This window comes from Pituophis catenifer, unplaced genomic scaffold, assembly GCF_029215685.1.
Source record: "Pituophis catenifer annectens isolate HBS135680 unplaced genomic scaffold, rPitCat1.0.hap2 SCAF_13, whole genome shotgun sequence".
Classification (NCBI taxonomy): Eukaryota; Metazoa; Chordata; class Lepidosauria; order Squamata; family Colubridae; genus Pituophis; species Pituophis catenifer.
Window position 1 is genome coordinate 2990158 of NW_027256893.1, and position 19162 is coordinate 3009319.

Below are 19162 nucleotides of genomic sequence, written 5' to 3' on the forward strand. Positions count from 1 at the left end.
TCATGTGTTTACATAAAGTAGGATAATTTGAGCCTGGTCAGCTGTGCCTTGGCTGGGAACTGAAGGCGTTATCGTCACTGGCCTAAATACTGTTACTACACAGAGTTCCTAGATCAGGGATGGCGAAACTTTTAGACACCGAATGCCCAAACATGCGCAAATGTGGACATGCACAAACATGCACGAATGTGTGTATTTACAGACATGTGCACATGTGCACACCTGTGCATGCATGGACATGCATGCATGTGCAGCAGAGACCTGAAGACCGAATAAGCGAATTCTACTTCATTGTAAGGTTACGTTGCCTGAATCTTGCAAATCTGAAAGTACAAATCTCTCGCCATCTCCATAACTTTTAGACACCAAATGCCCAAACTGTGCAGGTGTGCATGCCCAAACTGAAAGGTGTGTGCGGGCGTGCACATGTGTGGACATGTGTGAACATGCGCATGTGCGAACATGTGCAGGTGTAAGCGTGCACATGCAGAGACATGCGCAAATGTGGGCATGCACAAACATGCGCGAACATGTGCATGTGCAGACGTGTGCATGTGTGCACCTGTGCATGCACGGACATGCACGCATGTGCAGCAGAGACCTGAAGACCAGTTGGCTGGCGGGAGGCAGGGCATCCCAACACCAGCAATGGGGCAAGAGGTAAGATCTTTTTCTTTTGGGAGCTTCTGTTTCATCGTTTGCCGGGAAACAGAAGCTCACGAAAGAAACGCCACGGAGATCTGACCTGGGGCAATGGCGCGCGTGGCAGCAGAGAGGGCTCTGCGTGTCACTTCTGGCACGCGTGCCATAGGTTTGCCATCACGGTCCTAGATGCTAGAACATCCCCACCCACATTTCCACTCAATTCTCCCACTATTGTGCTGCAAATTCTTGCAGAGAAAACTGATTTCCCTGGGCAATTCCCCGAGCAGCTGTTCCAGCCGCTTCTTCTCCTCTTAGGTTCTTCAATTGGAAAAAGAATAGGAATAGCAGCATGCCTCCCCCTCCCCCCCCCTCCGAGGGAATGGGCTAGCTTTGAGAGCTGTTTTTCTTGGTTAAGCCTTCCATCTACAGCAGCCTTGGAAAGAAAGAAAGAGTCAATGGGGAAAGACACCCTTTGTTTAGGAAAACATCCGCTGGTTCCCAACAGAGCAATAAATGTATTTGCAGAGCCGGGTGGGGAGTGATAGGCAATTCCCTCACCCGTTTGCCTTCAAGTAAATGGTTGTTTTGTGTCAGGGCTCACAGCTACACCAGCAAGAAACATGGCCAGATGAGCGAATTCTACTTCATTGTAAGGTTACATTACCTGGATCTTGCAAATCTGAAAGTACAAATCTCTCGCCATCTCCATAACAGCTGGAGAACTCGGGGGTGGGGTCCCTTGTCAACCGCGCTCTCTGCCCATCATGCAGCTGTGGGCTATGCTCTTTCTTATCTGACCGCTCTCTAGACAGCATCTCTTTCCCTCCACCCCTCTGTTACCCAAAGCCATTCCCACATACCATTTCATTTTTTGTTGCAACTGGTCAGTTATTGATTGATTGATTGATTGATTGATTGGGCTTGTATGCCACCCTCTCTCCAAAGGACTCAGGGCGGCTCACAACAATAAATACAAAATTCAGTAATAAAATATAACAAATAGAACCCGTTACAATCACATTTAAAACCCCTTCAGTCCAATCCGGCCAGGCCAAATAACCATGTTTTAAGATCATGGCGGAAGGAGCGAAGGTCAGGAGCCACCCGGAGCTCCAGGGGGAGCTGATTCCACAGAGTAGGCGCGCCCACAGAGAAGGTCCGCTCCCTGGGAGTCACCAGTCGACACTCTCTGGCCGACGGGACCCCAAGGAGGCCCTCCCTGTGAGAACGCACCGGGCGATGGGGAGCTGTCGCTGGCCGCAGATGGTCTGCCAGGTATCCTGGGCCTAAACCCAGTCATTGCTGGGTTTTTTTGGGAAACCATCCGAGAAAGCTTGCTAGCAGAATTCCCCGACTTGAATCCAGCTTTTTATGGCAGCCGGAAGGATGCCAAGGGAACATGAATGTTTTCTCTGTGCAGCATTTCCTGGTTCTCTCTTCTCTTGTCTTGTTGTATCTCTTAACATTACAAATTATTCTGGGAAGGGGGATTTATTTGGAGGTCTAACAGTATAACAGAGTTGGAAGGGACCTTGGAGGTCTTCTACTCCAACCCCCTGCTCAAGCAGGAGACCCTATACCAGTGATGGCTAACCTTTTCCAGATCAAGTGCCCAAAGCGCATAAGCGCATGCGCATGAATGCACGCGTGCATGCCCGAAGCCCCCCAATGCAATGTGCATGTGGCCCTGTGCATGCATCCCACCCACCGTACATGCATGCCCCACGCATGTGCCCCCTGTGCATGCACGCATGGTCCCCTGCATGTGCCCCCACTGCATGCACACGCACACACCCCGCATGCACACCCCATGCATGCCCCCTGTGCATACACAGCAGAGATCCGAAGACCAGCTGGCTGGTGGGAGGCACACGCGCATGCACAGCAGAGATGAGATGAAGTGTTGGCTTGCGTGCCCACAGAGAGGGCGCTGTGTGCCACCTCTGGCACGCATGCCATAGGTTTGCCATCACAGCCATATACCATTTCAGACATATGGTTATCCAGTGTCTTCTTAAAAACTTCCAGTGTTGGAGTACTCACAACTTCTGGAGGCAAGTTGATCCACTGGTTTATTGTTCTCACTGTCAGGAAATTTCTCCTTAATTCAAAGTTGCTTCTCTCCTTGATTAGTTTCCACCCATTGCTTCTTGTCCTGCCCTCAGGTGCTTTGGAGAATAGCTTGACTCCCTCTTCTTTGGGGCAGCCCCTGAGATATAGGAAGACTGCTATCATGTCACCACTGGTCCTTCTTTGCATTACATGAAAATCTATCCTATTCATGGTAGTTACTCTGCATATGTTGAAACCACATTTTTTTTGTTTTTTTTTAATTTGATTTATATGCCGCCCTTCTCCGGAGACTCAGGGTGGCTTACAATGCGTTAAGCAATAGGCTTCATACTTTTGTATATTTTATACAAAGTCAGCTTATTGCCCCCACAATCTGGGTCCTCATTTTACTTACCTTAGAAAGGATGGAAGGCTGAATCAACCTTGAGCCTGGTGAGATTTGAACTTGCAGTAATTGCAGGCAGCTGATGTGAATAACAGTGCTTTAGTCTGCTGCGCTACTAGGGCTCTTTTAGTACAAGTCTTGTATGAATTCCTGATCAGAAATAAATTCCAGATGAGCCACTAGTAGAGTTAATTTTTTTCTCTTTTCTCCTGTAGGTTTACAGTAAACAATACAATTCTCCATCCTGAGATTGCAGAATGGTAAGTCATTCCTCACATTAATATTCCAGTTGTTGCCTTGATGTCTCTGTTTTTGAGCAGAGAGCTACTGGGCCTATATTTTCATAGGAGACAAGTCCTAAGGGGAGGAGAGGAGTGGAGTATCAGCTCCCCATCCCTGTTTTATTTTTGTAACAAGGCAATGTTTAATCTTAAAAAGAAAAAAACTTCAAAAAAATTAAAAGTACGAACTAAAAATACAGACTAAGAAGGAAAAGAAAAAAATAGCTAATATTTTATATTCATCATTACTGGTCTAGCAATGAATTCAATACTATAATATGAACAATGCAAGACATTATTGTAAAATATGACAGAATGCTTGCCATAATAACACATATTATTGCATCTGTTGATTAGTTAAAAACATTGTTTTTTGCAATATTTATGTCACATTTTTGACAGCCCTTCCTTGATATCTGAAATAATATGACTTTTCCTATTTCTTTTTGCCTCCTTAATACAACCATAATTCCTGATAAAATAGTCAAATTCCATAGTTTTGGTATATAATTCAACATTACATTAACAACTTTAACATTTAAAGATTTCCTATAAATACATTAATCTATTTTAATATATTATCCCCAAAAGTCATTAAATGATCACATGTCCATATCCTCTGTATCAGGATCTCTCAAACCCTCAGCAACTGATGTTGACATTTTCTGGGGAGTCCCAACACACCCTAAATATAAATTTTTGATAAATCAACCATCATCTCCAATCTGTTGATACCATTTTCTCATTTTCAAGGACCTGAAGCCATTGCTGCGGTTTTATCAGAAATTCCTGCTCTTTAGTCTATGTTTGAAATATCCTAGAAATGTCCAGTTTAAAAATATTCCTGACCTTTTGATTGTCAACTCGCAAAGCATCCCTGGCCTACTCTCAAGTTGCCATAGGCAAGGGGGATGGGAAAACAAACTCTGCAGCTGCAGGGAGGCAGCACGTCAGTCAAAACAAAAGCACATTCCAGACTCTCTGTCAAGGCCATCTCCGTGGTTACCCATAGTAGCCAGAGGGGAGTGATCTCTACAATCCAAGAAATTGCTTCATTGGAGAATGTGACTGATGACACACCTTGGGGGGGAGGGGGGAAACAGGGTCAGAGCTGGAACGTAAATTACGTGGGGTCAGAGTTGGCTTCACTTGGAACGTGAGGCTCTTGATTTAATTAGGGCATTGTATAGAGGTATGTTATAGGTGTGATTTCTGTCAGGGATTTCATCAGGCGGGAAAGCAACCTATTGAGCTCCGAAAATGTCAGAGGCTCTTCCCCTGCTTGCAATAGCAAAGTCTCTGAAGGAAGGCCTCTCCCCTCCGCTCTATGAGAGACACCTGGCATTGGCAAAGATGTTTTGCCATCCAAGGCTTCAGTTCATTAATACGTTAATAATTCAAATTTGCATGTAAAGGCGGAGGTTTCCAGAAGAGTCTGTGTCTAATAGTTTTAGTCTGGGACCATAAATAAATAACCAAAATTGCTTGCACATGGTACTGTACATTGAATTGCTGCTTTCAGTTTTAAAATTGATTTTTTTTAAAAAAAAATTTTTTATCCCATTGCAATGATAAATACTGTTCTGAAAGGCAGCATCCAATTACAGTTACCATTAAGTGAGAAAGGGGAGAGAATAGAATGGCTGGCTGATCAAAGGCCAAGGAATTTTGGAAGGCAGCTTCTACTGAAGCTGCTCTTGTGTTCGGCAGCCTCCTGAGCGCTTCTGTTGCCTACAAGGAAGCATTTTGGTTGCCCAGCTCATGACAGCGGTCATTATATAGTAGCACAGGAAGAAAAATGAAATACTACTTAACGATTCTTGTTAATTTGCTGTAAAATTCATTAGTGTTAGCTGTTGTGTAGGTACAAATACAAATAGATTCATTATAATTAATGTTCCTTCACTGACTACCCAAGGAAGTATTAATTGAATGTCTGGCAGAATGGGTAATGTTATATAAATGTCAGCCTATTATTGCTTTCTTTGGGGATTCATTTTAAAGGCATTAATTCTGATGCATTCCGCTGGCAAATTTATAGATGTTCTCTTTAATTACACTTGAATGTCAGCGGCGTCTGACATTAGCAGATGCCACCTAGAAGAATCAAGAGTCCTAAAGGGTGGCACAGCGGTGATATTGCTTAATTTTTAATTCTTTGTTAAAAGACTCACCTTATTAAACAGCCTTCCACTGTTGGAAAATAAAGGCCCTTTTGTTCAAACTGGTCAGTTTTGTGTGGCTGAAAGGAGGATACTTGAAGTGACAGAGAAAAGAGGATCTCAGTATGTTGTCACATCTGTTGATCTAGGATAATCATTGTGGGCTTTTTTGAATCTCTGTTCCCCAACCTCTCCCTTGTAGTACACTGGATGACGAGGTAGCCCAGATGAAGGAGAAGCAGAAGACAGCATGGAGGTCACAGGGAGCAAAAGAGAAACATGCCCTGGCTCTCCACTCTTTCGTCATCTGTGGTCTTCTTGTATTCTGCCAGCAATTTCTGGTTGAGATTGTTGGACTAACTGTATTCACATTCCAGATGTTCTGACCCAGCTCCCCAAACATGACAAACCCTCTGAAGTTAACTCAAAGGTTCCTTTATAATTAGGAGTACCAGCAGCCCAGCAAAAAGTTTCTCTCTCAATGCAGGCTAACAAGTCCGGCAGGCCCAGTTGTGGGTTGCTACCGGTTCACCTTGGTTTGGGCGAACTGGTAGCAGCAGCAGCGGGAGGCTCCGCCCACCCGCCCAGATGTCATTAAATTCGATCTGTGTATGTGCAGAAGCTTCTGTGCATGCGCAGAAGTGGTGCACATGTGAGTGAAGCGAGCGTCCGTGCGTGAGCAAACTGGTAGCAACGGTAAGTGAAACCCACCCCTGGGCTGTCCGGAAGATGAATAGTTGTCTGCCACATGTATTCACCTCTGCCCCCTGCCTTTTATCCCCAGAGCTAGGGTGGGGCTTCTCTAGCAGCGGTGGCTCTTCCTTCCCAAGGACCGGACCATAGATTTCCACTGCTCTCCTCTCCTCTGCCTTCTGTGCATCTGCACGTCAGGCACTGGGCCCAGCTGTTCCTCCTCTTCCTCATCAGCCACCTCCAGACTTGGGGGCTGTTGACTCTCCATCTGAGGGCTGACGGATGGCCCAGGCTCCACCTTTGTCTCTCTCTCTCTCTCTGACAGCTCCATGCCCTCTTCCCCCTCGGAGCTCTCAGGTTGCCTTGATGCTGATCCTGACTCCCACGCCTCCTCCTCCTCTTCCTCTGATTTGGCTGCTGGAAGGGCCGGCAGCCGACAGGCCACAACACCAGACTAGATCAGTGACTTGGTTAAACTGGCTGCTTATCTGGTCAAGGAGTCTGGTGAACTGAACAAGGCTATTCAGTGATGGTTTGTTTTGTTTTTTTTTTTGTTTTTTTTTGTGGTTTTGCCTTTCTTCCTTTATGGGGTTTACAACAACTTGCCACAGCCAACTTGCCACAGAACAATTCGCCATGGCCAACTCACCAGGGAACAACTTGCAAGAGTTACACTAATATTGAAGAAATAGTGAAATAGAACCATTAAAGAAAGGATGCCAAAGGAAGGACAAAATGAAATGTGAATGGCAAAAAATAAAATATACTTTTAAACTATTTTAAATAATTAAATTGAATTGTTAAATTGTCCTGCAGTGAGTTGTCCCATGGTGAGTTGTCCTGTTCCGTCCTTTGTGGTGATCTTAACTTGTTTCTTTTGTTTCTTTCAATCTGGTTTTGATGCCGTTCTCCATGAATATTCCCAGGTCTTCTCTAAGATCGATTGTTTCCCTGGAGACATTTTGTTCCCAGGCTGAAATGTGAAATATTGTGAAAGTTTGTGTCTACAGTGATCCCTGGCTTACAACCATTTGTTTAGTGACCGTTCAAAGTTACAACAGCGCTGAAAAAAGTGACTTATGACCAGTTCTCAGACTTATGACTGTTGCAGCATCCCCACACTCACATGATCAAAACTTGAGTGCTTGGCATCTGGTTGCAGCCTCCCAGAGTCACGTGTTCACCATTTGTGACCTTCCTAGCCAGCTTCTAACAAGCAAAGTCAATGGGAGAAGCCAGATTCGCTTAACAATCACAGGTTTCACTTAACAACTTCAGCGATTTGCTTAAAAACCATGGCAAAACAATTATAAAACGCAGCACAACTCATTTAACAGCCTTGCTTAGCGATGCCTTGCCTAATATGCACCAAGACAAATTCCTTGTGTGTCCAATTGTCCAACACTTGGCCAATAAAAAATTCTCTTCTCTTCTCTTCTCTTCTCTTCTCTTCTCTTCTCTTCTCTTCTCTTCTCTTCTCTTCTCTTCTCTTCTAATTGTAGTCGTAAGTCAAGGACTACTTGTCCATGGATATCCCTTATTTTGGAAGATGTTGAACAGGTTGTCTGTTTCTTGTTTTTGGAGTTCTGGATTGCTATTATGCTTCTTGTTGAGATGAATGAAGTTCAGGTTCTCTTGGGGCCCGTTGTGTCGGTAGGAAAGCCTTTGGTTCATGGGAGTTGGAGGGGTTTTTTTTATATTCTTGGCAGTTACGTGTAACATTTCCTAAGCTAAGGCCCACACAAAAGTTGTGAGCCAAGCAAAGGAGGTCCCTAGAAAGTCTGGAAGAAATTATGTGGATAATCTCACCAACTTTGTGTCCACACTCTGCCTGGTAACCATTTTGGGAGAGCACCTTTCAAAATTCTGAAGGTGCCCATGAAGACTTGTGATCCTTGATGTATGGCTTGAGCCCAGGAAGCCTTCTTTGAATTTAAAATGCCCATCTGCAGAGGGGACCAAGACGTTGAAGGATTTATGGCTCAATTTGGAATCGGAATTTATTTATTTATTTATTTATTTATTAATCAAATTTCTATACCGCCCTACTCCCGAAGGACTCAGGGCGGTGAACAGCCAAGATAAAATACAGATAATACAAATATTAAAAAATCCCTTAAAATTATTAAATATTTCGGCCGAAACACAGATTAAAACACCCAATTTGTAAAATCACGAATTAAAAAATTTAAAAATTTAAAAGATGGGAGTTAGGCCAGGCCAGCTTGCTGAAATAGAAAAGTTTTGAGATATTTGGTATATCAGTAGGGAAACTCATCCTTGGAAGCTCACAGTGTAGACAGAATGCGAATAGAAGCCCAGCCTTTTATGGGAAACAGTTGTAAACAGCAGTCATGTTTCTATGCCGCTTAAGGAAAGTGCTTGCTTCCTGAGATGTCCTCTGAAGGACAAGCTCCTCATCTTCCTCTCTTGTTCAGGTGACCTGGAAACGGCAGAAGCTGCCTGGTGGTTGTGTAGCTAGTATGGATGGATGAGTCCAGAGTCTGACTCGGGGAACGGCTTCACTGAGCCACATCATTGCTTAGCGTCATGCTTGAGCCTGGTGCCTAATCAGATTCTATGCTCGGAGAAAAGAACACATGCCAAGTCACACCCACTCTTTAATTGGGGTACTAAGCCTGTCATCCAGACCTGAAGCTCCTGGCATTCCCCAATAGCTTGAACCAGAATTTGAAACCCAACAGGGAGCCTTGATTCCTGGCACTTCGGAAGGAGAAGCCAAATGCACGGGGTAGAATAGGCAGTCCCTGACACAACAGCAGAAACTGTGAGAGGGATCCACGGGTCCTGGTGGACGGCCACTTTAATATGAGCCTTTTGGCAGCTTTTGGACAGCTTTACACTCATGGCCAGAGAAGTCAGATATAGAAAGTTAAACTCCTTCCAAAGCCTACACGGTCTATGGTTATTCCTCTGAAACTTCTCCAATCTGGTAGACTCCTGATGTTTTCAGAATTCCTGGGAATTCTGGAAGTTGGTACATGCATCTGAAGGGAATTCAGGCAGATCATTCTGCGGTATAAAGAGAAAATCCATATCCCAAATTCAACCCAGGGCTCAACTGTTATGCCTCTGAAAATATGGAAGTGCTTGATTGACTCGGTTTTGGTTTCTGCATGACTCAGCTATCCTTTTTGTTGTACTGCACTGCTTGTGATTGTATAGCTTTGCTACATAGAACAAAGTGGACCCTGCGGATTGGTCATATGAGTGACCCGCTTTATAATTGTCATGACTGACCATCGTAATGGGCAGGCACCATTATAGTCAAAAGTCAAGGACTACCTGTAAACATTTATCAAATTCTTTCTATCCCTGCAACAAATCTGCCCAGGAAGGCCAGCACTACTATTACTGAGATCTAGATAAGATTACTATAGTTTCTGACAAATCACCACAGTCTGCGCATTCTTCAAACCAGCCTTTTCCTCTGGGCCTTGACTTAGAGGTATGGGTTTCTGGCATCACTGAACTCTATTTTTTGCAGTAACAAAAAAGGAATTGTACTTTTAAAACACTCTTCTTTTAGGAAACACTTTGATTTAAAAAAATATTGTAGGTATCTAATTAGGACATAGAGAAATTTCTGCAAAAAACTGTAGTTTTGATCTGAGAGGGTAGATTACCTGGGATCTATTTTGTCAGGGAATAATATGTCAGGAAAGATTTCTTAAATCCGAGAACTCCATTTTGCCAGGTTTGAAATGCATCAGAGAAATTCTGCAGGGTTTTCCTTCCTGCCAATGTTAGGTCCTTTCTTAACTGTGAAAAACTAATATTGTTTTTAGCTGCCTTGTTTCTGCAGCAAATGTGAGGGATTGCTTTATAAATGTCTCCTACTTCATTTAAGATGGGGACTTTGAGTCTTCCTTGGCAGAGAAGTGATGATTTCCCATAGAAAATCAGAGACACCCAGGATGTTGTGGTAACTGTTATTGGGCATCGTGTACCAGTCTCATAATGAAAGGTATCAGGCAGGCAGACCAGAAATCCCTGCGTATTCTAACTGGGGGTCATAGTTCATGCAAGAGAAGAAAGGAGGGGCCTGTCTACTCTTGTAAACTATTTGAAAATTACTCCACACATTTGTATGAGTGTATTTTGAAATTAAACATGATCCTGTATGTCTTTTCTGCCAATCTTTCAATAAATGAGTACATAGCATGTGAAATGCATCCTTCCCTCTTGCTTGCCTGAATTCTTTAGGCTTTCCATGTATAATATTTCTTTCTCCTCCTTTCTCTAAAACTGAATTGAATCTAATGAGCCACAGCATTCATGACAGTGCATTTGTCCAATCAGGTATGCCTAGGTAATTCTTTGGACTTGCACCTAGTCTGGATTTAAGTACAGTGCTTGCAGGTCTCGGCATCCTGTCAATTGCAAGCATTTCTGAGATGGCCTCTTCCAGACTTGTTGGGCTATAGTTCCCATGCTGAGAGTAAAATTATGAGAATTCTAATCTGACATGCCTGGAAAATACTAGAAAGCTCAAGGATGCATTCTTGCTTTGGAAACTAAGAAATGCTGTTCCAAAAAGACAGAACGTAGAATATCGGGGACCTTGGAAGTCTTCCAGTTCAGGGGGGTCAAACTCAAGGCCGGCGGGCTGGATCCGGATCTGGATCCGGCACCATGTTTTGGCCGGCAAAGTGCCCCAGGAGGCTGTCAAGGCCGAGAACAGGGCGTGGAGAGGCCTCATGTGCCCCCCCCATGCCCCGTTTTGGCCAGATGGTGCTGCAGCAGGCGGCTAACCCAACTCTCTTCCCCCTGCCCCCCAGGCTGGCTGCCCCGCCGAGGATCAGAAGAGCCGAGAACTATAGTGCTGATCCGGCCCTCGAAGAAATCCAGTTTGACACCCCTGCCCTGTATCATTTCAGACAAGTGGCTGTCCAGTCTCTTTTTAAAAATACCAAAATCCAATTCAGTGCTAGAATTAGGATGGCCTGGTGTGGTCTGTTAGAACAGACCTGCAAACACTTCTCGGTACATTTACTGGGTAAATTAATGCCCGGTGAACATTCTGTTTCCTAATGTCTTTTATTTTATAGGACCTGGGTACTTACGAGATCGCCTTCTGCCACCGATAGCCTCCCACCGGCCAATTCGCTCCCACAGAGAGGGACTCCTCAGGGTGCCGTTGGTCAAACAATGTCGACTGGCGACCCCCAGGGGGAGAGCATTCTCTGTGGGGGCACCTGCCCTCTGGAATGAATTGCCCCCGGAGATTCGTATGATTCCTGACCTACGTACCTTTCGCCGCGCCCTTAAGACTTTACTGTTTCAACAGGCTAGGCTGGATTAATAACGAATTTTAATGGGTGTTTTAGTTTTTAATTTGGGCCAAAATTATTTAATATGTTTTAAATTGTTTTTAAATTTTATGGATATATGTATTTTAGCGTGGCTGTGCACCGCCCTGAGTCCCTCGGGAGAAGGGCGGTATAAAAATTTAAATAATAAATAAATAAATAATAAATTTGCTGAAGTGTCATATCATAGTTTTACTCGTTTGCAAGTTCAGTTACCTGGCTGTTCTTTGTACTTTCCAGTTAATCACTTGGGAGATGTAGGGGAAACTGTTAACCTGATTTTCCTTTTCCCTCTTTCTTTTTGAAGCCGCGTCATTAAGACGAACATGGAGTTGGAAGTCCTCCGCTACACCAATAAAATTTCCAGTGAAGCTCATAAAGAGGTAATGGAACTCTTGCAGTAATAATTTTTTACTTCTTTGTGTAATGACACTTTTTTTTTTCTCCAGAAAAATGTTCCCAGCTACTTGAATTGCTTAGTAATAGAGTAATGAAGAGCTTGGATAAAACTCAGGAGATAATGTTCGTCCTAATAGAACCACACAATACATCTTGCATTGCCCTTGAACTCACTGTTGAGGTGTGGAGAACAAAATGGCTCCACTTATGAGATCAGACCTTTTTGAGAAAGCGAGAGAGGATTGGTTTTACTTAGCATCACACAAAGCTTTTCCAGGAGGCCAGTGAATGCCACTCCCCAACCTGTTTCTTCTGCGGCTGTTCTCTCTGATCGTTTTTAGCTGGGTGCTTTGATCACTTGTAGAGCTTTCTGAATCAGCTAGATCAGTGGTCTCCAACCTTTTTATCGCCGCGGCCCGCTGAGCGCGCGCAGGGGTGGGGCCGCGGCCCGCTGAGTGCGCGCAGGGGTGGGGCCGCGGCCCGCTGAGCGCGCGCAGGGGTGGGGCCACGGCCCAGGAGCCTTTGCGCAGGCCCATTGCGCACGGCCCAGGAGCCTGAGCCTTTGCGCAGGCCCATTGCGCACGGCCCAGGAGCCTGAGCCTTTGCGCAGGCCCATTGCGCACGGCCCAGGAGCCTTTGTGCTGAAGCGTTCCTGTCCCCCGGCCGCTGCGCGGCCCGGTGCCAGGTACTTCACGGCCCGGCACCGGTCCGCGGACCGGGGGTTGGGGACCACTGAGCTAGATGATACAGAGACATTTAGACATGCAGTTTTCTTGGATGTTCAAGAGAGAGTGCTGGGAGGAGAATTGCACTGACCTCGTTGGGGAGAAGCCAGAAGGAATCTCCTGGTTTTAACTCCTTCTAGTTTTCCCTGGATGCAGGCTGCTTCCTCTGCAGACAGTTGAATCATCCTCATGTCTGTAACTCTAGTCAGCTGCAGAGGGAAAAATTCTGCTTTTAGGATTTTTACAGAATAACGCTGATGTCTGCAGTTTTGTCTTATTCCAAAATAATTTCGGGAATCGTCAGAGGAACCAGCATCAATATGTGGATAGGATAGTTGGGAAAGTTTAATTTTTTTGTCCCCAGTTCTCATCCCAATCCTGGCCATTTTCCCATCATTTGCAAATTGTGTTCACTTCAGTGGGGAAACACAATTTGTATGTGATGGGAAGATTGCAAATGTTGTGAGGTGGGGTGCCACATGATTAGGATGTTATAACGAAGTACTATGCAAATCCCTTTTGTTTCCTTATCTCCTGGGCCTCTTCACACAGTGGCAAAAGCAGTGACATGACTAGCATTGCGTATGATGTGGCCCATAAGGGCTTCTTTCCAAGTTTGCCTGTTCTTGCATCAACTTCTTTAATATAGTCTCCATGAATGGCTCCTGATGTAGATTTAGGTCTAACTGATCTTCTGTTTGACCTATAATTCAGATTTTTGAATTAGACACTGAAGAGATACAAACAGTTGATTCAGAACGTCAAGGAATGAGCTGTCTTGAAAGCTCCTCCTTATTCAGGTCTGTGTTGGGATCTCTGGAATTGAGCTCCTGAGAGCTATCACTTAGCTCCTGAGATGCAAACAAGAGTTCTTGTTCCTTTTCTGCTGCTGATATGGCTGTAATTTTTACTCTAGCTGATGAATATCTTCACCACTACTCATATATAGTCCTGTTTACTCCAGGCTTTGTAGCAACCATTATTCTAGGGTGGAGGGACCGTAGCTACTGCAGAGCTGTCCTACTTCTGAAGAATGGCCAAATTTCTTATACCATATCTACTTTTGTGGCTATAGGTAATGAAGGCCGTAAAACCTGGCATGAAAGAATATGAGTTGGAGAGGTAAGTGCATTTTTGACATTTATGGCAAAACGAGGGAAAAGCATTTCTAGGTTAACAGGAAATACTGCAGATAAGGGCAAATGACATTGATTTAATGACAATTACAGGAACTATTTTGAGGTTGTGCTTGGCGTATTACTCTGTTATACAGAAAAGGCATTCCATCAATTCCTTTCGTTTTATTAGATGACAATTGCTTTTAGGTATGTCTTAAAAGCTGTATAATTCTCTTAGCTGAGTTTTATGTAATTTACAGAAACAGTCCCTAATAGCTGTTATTAGTGTTTGATGGTGTTCAATAAACCATCTTTTATAGGTGAGAACATCATGGTTATTCCTGTTACATTACACAAATATTTATGGCGGCCATAAAATAGTCTGGAGGTTTGTTTCAATCTCTTTTAAAACTGGAGCAAATATTGCTGGTTCTGCTGATGTATTTCTATTCCAATCTACAGTGTTAGTTTTCCTAATGAAATTGAAGATCACCTCCTTGTCTTGAACCACTCGGCTTTACTTAAACTTAATGCAACTTTGGTACCCAGCGCATGGTTGCATTTTTCCCTTGCCATGTGCCATATGGCAACGGGCTAGTGTATTTTAAGCAGTTAAACACAATTTAGGTTATGAACACCATGTGCTTTTATTGGCCTCTTCCATGCATTGTGCTAATCCATAGACCAACATTATTTTAAACCACAAACAGGCCATGTTATCGCCTTAGCATTATGCATTGACCCGCCCATTAATTTGTCCATGACATCTGTATGTATCTGCATATGAATAAAGCACTTGTTTTAGGAAGTGGAAAATATGTGTGTGTGTGTGTGTGTGTGAGAGAGAGAGAGAGAGAGAGAGAGAGAAAGGGAAGGAGAGAGAGGAAGGAAGGAAGGAAGGAAGGAAGGAAGGAAGGAAGGAAGGAAGGAAGGAGCCATCCTAATAGCTCTTAAGAGACAAAACGGCTGCATGATTTTGAACAGGTTCTTCCCAGCTTGAGCTAGCGAAAGAAAAAGTGTGCCAGTGTGCCAAATGTGAGTGTGATTACACAGATGATGAAACACCTACCAGATGCATCTCCTTGCCAGAGGCTTCGCTATTGGAAGGATATTACACCAAAGAATCAATGTACACAAATGTAGACCCCTTTAATTTTGGAGGAGTAATATTCCTCCGTGATATGTTTCTTGTGAAGGAAACAATGCGATGTGTTTCTTTGATACTGCAAAGCTACACCTGTAGCTCTTCCCTTAAGGCCTTTTCTCTTACAGCACCCCTCCCTGAGATACATTTGCGCCCCCCCTCCATTATTTAAAAGAGCCCTGAAAAACTGGCCTCCCCCCCTCCCTCCCCCGGTCTTGGGTTAGAATAAGTTCTGTATGTTGGATCGCTTTGAACTGAATTTGTTCTATCAGACATCTGAGTTTTTAACTGTATTTTAGGATTGATTTTACTATTCATTACCCAGCGTTGTTACAGAGGTTGGCAGACAGTTAAATTTAATAACTTTTTTAAAAATGGATTTTCCATTTTAACCCCTGGCACTTTGGAGGTAATCTCTTTGGTTTGGAGCCTCTGAGAAGATTTTATGGCCAACTTAGATATCATGAAAATTGAGATACCAATCTCTGTTGGAGTTGGCACAGACAGAAAAAGCTTTCCTCAAGGAAGTGAAAGCCAGGCAGTTCCACAGGTAGCCCTGTGGTCTCTGGACTGGGTTTCCACCCCTGTCCCTTTCAGCTCTCTTCTGATCCACCTTCAACAGAAACTTTCACATCATGGTTGAGATGGGTGTCTCGTTTGGGAAAATCAAAGGATGTGTTTTATTAGGTTTAATTCAAGGATTTGAAGTGCAGAAACATGAAAGTATCCCATTTTCTGTTTCTGAAATGAACTTGGCATAGGACGTAAAAAAGTTGCACTTGATCAAAAATGATGTGTGGCACTGTCCTAAGTGGCCCAATCATGATGTTGCATCTCTTTGGGCTGTTGCAGTCTAGTCTTTGGATGCTACAGTTGACCTGAATGCAGCAGCAAAATGGTCAAGATGGCAGAAGCACCAGTCCTTCATGGTATAAATTAAAGGGATCTTCTTGGCTTAGAGTCAGATACTTGAGGGCCAGCCTTCTCTTATGCTAGCCTCTCTCTCTCTCTCTCTCTCTCTCTCTCTCTCTCTCTCTCTCTCTCTCTCTCTCTCCCCCTCTCTCTCTCTCTCTCTCTCTCTCTCTCTCTCTCTCTCTCTCTGTGTGTGTGTGTGTGTGTGTGTGTGTGTGTGTGTGTGTACATGCCACATTGAATTGGTGTCGACCCCTTTCAACTGCATGAACAAGTCCATGCACTTTTCTTAGTCAGGTTTTTCAGAAGTGGCTTGCCATTTCTTCCTCCCTAGGGCTGAGACAGTGACTGGCCCAAGGTCATCCAACCGGCTTTATTTATTTGTTTGTTTGTTTGTTTGTTTGTTTGTTTATTGGTTCGATTTATATGCTGCCCCTTCTCCGGAGACTCAGGGCAGCTTACAATGTGTTAAGCAATAGCCTTCATACTTTTGTATATACCTGCTTAGTACGGCTTTTGCCCCCCTCCCCCCCAGCGGTGTTCTTTTTTTATACAAAGTCATCTTATTGCCCCCACAATCCGGGTCCTCATTTTACCTACCTCGAAAGGATGGAAGGCTGAGTCAACCTTAAGCCTGGTGAGATTCGAACTTGCAGTAATTGCAGGCAGCTGGCAGCTAAGTGCTTCTTAACAGCACTTTAGTCCGCTGCACCACCGATTATGAATCCTCCTGCCTTGGAATAGGGGTGCTTGCAAAGCAGGATCATACTGGTTCTAATAATCAAAGAGAATTGGTTGAATATTTGTGTCTTGTTTCTTTGTATTTTCATGGAGCAATCCTTTTGACAGGTTATTGCTGATGAATGCATTCTTTCCCCAAATTCATTTGAAAATTTTGCTCAGATTTGTGGAATTTGCTCATTTTTCCCCACAATTGCCACTACTTACGTCGTCTTTTCTGATGAGTTCTAAACCATTTTCATGAATCTTAGTAAAATATTCTCAAGCTGATACCAAAATGACCACGGTCGTGCTTCCTTTTGAGAACAGGCAATCTGCCAGTTCTCACCTAGAAGCGGGAATCTCGATTACTTTGGCTGTTTTACAAGCGTTCATCTCCCAGATATATTTCTTCATGTTGGGGGCCCTTGAGGGCCATTTAGTGTTGGTGAGAAAAACAAGATGAGAATAAATTCGACCATTATGAAAGTGAAGGACAGGTGGAGTCGGACCAAGCCTCTATAAAGAAGGGGCCAAAGAGTTGTTTCTCTAAGGGAGGAAGGAAGGTGAAAAAACAAAGTTTGAGCATGCTTTCTGTGCATGTTCTGGTCTGGTTTTGAATCATAGATGAACATTGTTCATAATGTCTCCTTCCTTTCTTCAATAAGTGCTACTTATTTGAAATTCCTGGGTTTCTTGCCATCTTGTAATGGTTCATTATTTGCCTGCAGGGTAAGCTTGGCACAAATTAAGGGTTGGGGAAGATGGGAGAGAGCTGACGGCCAAATGTTGGCAGGCGTTTGCCAAGTCCTTCAGACCAGGGGTCTCCAACCTTGGCAACTTTAAAACTTGTAGACTTCAACTCCCGGAACTCTGGGAGTTGAAGTCCACAAATCTTAAAGTTGCCAGGGTTGGAGACCCCTGCTTCAGACGGACTTGGGAGAAAGTCTGCCCCGTTTCTCTTCCCCCTCATTGGTTTTCTTTGCTGAGTGTCTGCCATCTAGATGATTCCAAACCCAGCTGGTGGAATTCACCACAGCTCTTTGTGACACTGTGGCACAGCTAAATCTTCCAAGATACCTTCTGAGATGAGTCCCTTCTATTATAGACTCTGAAACCTCATTGGGGAAGAAGCCGACAATACGCTGTGTTGTTAAATTGCCATAAATAATGGCCAATCAATAGAAGAGACGGATGGCACAAAGCAGAACTGGGTGTGCAAATAGTCCTCATTTATTAAATAATGTTGTTGTTTTTAAGTTGGTGTTAGGGAAAGGTTTGCTTGGCTGTTAAAAACTGATGAATTGGCTGCCTTTGCACAATGCAAACACCTTTAAAAAAAAAGTAGCAATTGCATTTAGCCATTTTCTGTTTTTGCACAGTGAATCGTTCAGATTTGGTTTGCACATGCTAACCTTCAAAAATCTCATTATTAGCCAGGATAATTTCAATAAGTATGCAATAATGGTCAAATAAGCCTACTTATGTGTGTTACTTTAACAATTGTTTTTCAACCTTGGCAAGAAGGGAGGGAGGGAGGGAAAGGAGGGGAGGGAGGAACAGGAGGGAGGGAAGAAGGAAGAAAAGGAGGAAGGGAAGGATGGAAGGAAGGAAGGAGGGAGGGAGGGAAAGGAGGGAAGGAGAGGAATGCTTAATGCATTGTAAGTCGCCCTGAGTCTTCGGAGAAGGGCGGCATATAAATCAAATAAAAAAAAAAGAAAAAAAGAAAAAAAAAGAAACAGGAAGGGAGGGAAGGAAGAAAAGGAGGGATGGAAGGAAGGAAGGAGGGAGGGAAAGGAGGGAAGGGGAAGAAAAAACAGGAAGGGAGGGAAGAAGGAAGAAAAGGAGGAAAGGAAGGAAGGGTGAGGGAGGGAAAGGAGGGGAGGAAGGAACAAGAAGGGAATTAAAGAGAGGAGGGAAGATTTCTGATGCTCCCTGCCAGATTTCCACAACAAAACTCAATGGGGAAACCAGCAGGAAGTCGGAAGTTGCTCCTGCTCCTACAGGTTTGTTCCCCTTCCTGTGGTTTCTCTGTTTCAATAAGGAAATATCTCTGAGACAAGGACCCAAAGGGCACGGATTGTCTAGTATTTTTTGAAAGCCAAAGCATATACCTAGATTTCAGCTCAAACCCTTTTTTGCCACATCCATAATTCAATGCGCCCCATCCTCCCCATGCATGCAGGCGCGACACACACACACACCCGTGCTCCCCCCGCTTTTGGCATGTGATGGCACGATGGGCCTGATAGGCCTGTTTTTTGCCCTCCTAGAAAGGCTCTGGAGCCTGGGGAGAGTGAAAAACGGTCCCACCAGAAATGGGCTATTTCTGGCCTCCGGGGGGGGGGGGAGGACATTTTCGCATTCTCCAGGGTCCTAGAAAGGCTCTGGAGCCTGGGGAGAGCGAAAAACGGTCCCACCAGAAATGGGCTATTTCCGGCCTCCGGGGGGGGGAGGGAGGACATTTTCGCCTTCTCCAGGCTCCTAGAAAGGCTCTGGAGCCTGGGGAGAGTGAAAAACAGGCCTTCCGGTCCCACCAAAAGTTGGCAAGTGGGCCATTTCTGGCCTCTGG

The 19162-nt window shown here is 44.3% G+C and overlaps 1 protein-coding gene across 1 annotated transcript in view; it reads left to right on the forward strand.

The window, feature by feature from the left end:
* PEPD (peptidase D) overlaps positions 1-19162 on the forward strand; it is a 192202-nt gene that overhangs the window by 70541 nt on the left and 102499 nt on the right. Inside the window, exons 7-9 of the mRNA XM_070952901.1 lie at positions 3319-3363; positions 11880-11955; positions 13772-13818. Of these exons, the coding sequence (XP_070809002.1) occupies positions 3319-3363; positions 11880-11955; positions 13772-13818 (168 nt within the window). The remainder of the gene's footprint in view (positions 1-3318; positions 3364-11879; positions 11956-13771; positions 13819-19162) is intronic.